This window comes from Spea bombifrons, chromosome 8, assembly GCF_027358695.1.
Source record: "Spea bombifrons isolate aSpeBom1 chromosome 8, aSpeBom1.2.pri, whole genome shotgun sequence".
Taxonomy (NCBI): domain Eukaryota; kingdom Metazoa; phylum Chordata; class Amphibia; order Anura; family Pelobatidae; genus Spea; species Spea bombifrons.
The window spans coordinates 41,438,340-41,440,206 of NC_071094.1; the positions used below are offsets into that span (position 1 = coordinate 41,438,340).

Consider the following 1,867-nt stretch of genomic DNA (forward strand, 5'->3'; position numbering starts at 1 on the left):
TTTTGCCAGCCATGTTGGAATTTGTATTTCAGCTACATCTATTGACCGGTCTGTCCCTGTTGAGTTTAAACCAACTGTCGGAGCTCTCTGGGTCTCCAGGGAAGACTTGATGAAGGCCTCCCGTTGCCTCCACAGAGGGTGACACTGCAGGGTGACACTGCGCCGTGACACAAAGGCACTTTCGGATGTGACGGCACAATACTGTCTCGTCATACATTAGATGTGAGTTCACTGTCCGGGCCGCACACTACAGCGTGACAGAACGAGGTGTCACAGAGAGATAATTAGGACACTGTGTCAGGGTCTGCTGGTGGGAATGGCGGTGGGAGGGAGTCCTCTGGTCCTCTCTGAATTGAATATGTTGGGTCGCTACCAGAAGCTGTGTTTGGGGCCATTCTGACTGGATCCTTTCTGTTCTTTGATGGGGATCACTGTTTTCAGGCCATTTGACTGCTCTTGCCTGGACACAGTCCTGGGCTGCCCCCTATGCTGAGTGGGACACTGTCTTAGACTGTCACCTTGTGCTGTGTGGGACACCGTGGTCAGACTGTCACCCTGTGCTGAGTGGGAGACCACCATAGACTGGCATGGTGGGACATCGTCTCAGACTGTCACCCTGTGTTGGGTGGGACACTGTCTCGGAGTAGGAGACCACCATAGACTGTCACCCTGTGCTGGGTGGGACCCTCTATGGCGTGTTGGACGGGGTCTCTCTGTGTCACTTTGAAACAGGCGGGACGTACTCCGTGTCACTGTGTGGGGCTGACACACGTCTGTCTGTAATTACAGGGCGTTCTGTGCAGACAGCGACACTCCCTGCTGTATAAACCCACCCGTCCAGTCAGACCAGTGAATTCCCATTAAAATGCATATTATTACACACAACGCTCAGACGGGTGCCATGCTAATGAAATGTGTGTGATGCAGGGTGACACGTATCTGATACCCGGAAAAAGGAACGGGCGCGTGTCTGCCTCTGTTACCCCCTCTGATCCCCGCCGTTAAGCCAAAGGGGCAGATCATTGAAAACAGAGAGACTTATCAATATGAAAGCCGTGACGTGGTGTCACTGACATGTAAAAAAACACGCAAAAGGGCAGATGTTATATGAAAAAGTTCCATTTTTATCCATAGATCTCTAATTCTGGGCTGGATAAAAATGGATATACAATGGCACAAAAAAGTTAGGAGCCACATTTAAAAATCCAGAAGCCCTGCATGGCTACCAGGCTCCTGCAGTTTGTGAAGCCCCTCTCTGACACCCCCTATATGACGATTAACATTCTCACTAGCCCGGGGCTGAAGACCCCGTAGCCCTGAAGCTGTTCATGGACTATAACGGGACTACAAACTTACCTGGAGCTGACCCTGTGGTACCTGAAATATTAACCCTTCAATAGTTCATCACAAAGATTCTACTGAAGCAACAGTGGCAACCAAACGCTTCTAATAGTGGTCCTTAATTCACCTGTGTCCAAGCAGGGACTTCACCTGTTATAAACCACTGAGAAACATACCAGTTGGGATGCTCGGGTATCCGAACATGAAGGATGTGCCCCTTTGAATCTACCTATTTACCCCGAGGTGCAAAAAACCCTGAAACTCGGGGCAAACCATGACAGCCCCTACATATGACTACAACACCCATCATTGTGCGGCCCAGGAGCAGCGGGTGGGCCTGCCCCCCCCCTGTTTATAAGGGTAGGAAGGGTATATATATATATGTCCACTCACCCCAGCTCAGGAAATCAGAAATGTGGGTCTCCTCGGCCAGCGGGGAAGTAACCAGCTCGTGGCACACGCACAGCATCAGGTCCAGCAGGGCGTCAAGACCCAGGAGCGCCGGGGCCCTTAGCGAGCCCTCCAT

The 1,867-nt window shown here is 51.4% G+C and overlaps 1 protein-coding gene across 1 annotated transcript in view; it reads right to left on the reverse strand.

Annotated features, from left to right (window-relative positions):
• Positions 1–1,867, reverse strand: part of DMPK (DM1 protein kinase) — a 20,768-nt gene extending 18,901 nt beyond the window's left edge. Inside the window, exon 1 of the mRNA XM_053473338.1 lies at positions 1,735–1,867. Within this exon, the coding sequence (XP_053329313.1) occupies positions 1,735–1,867 (133 nt within the window). The remainder of the gene's footprint in view (positions 1–1,734) is intronic.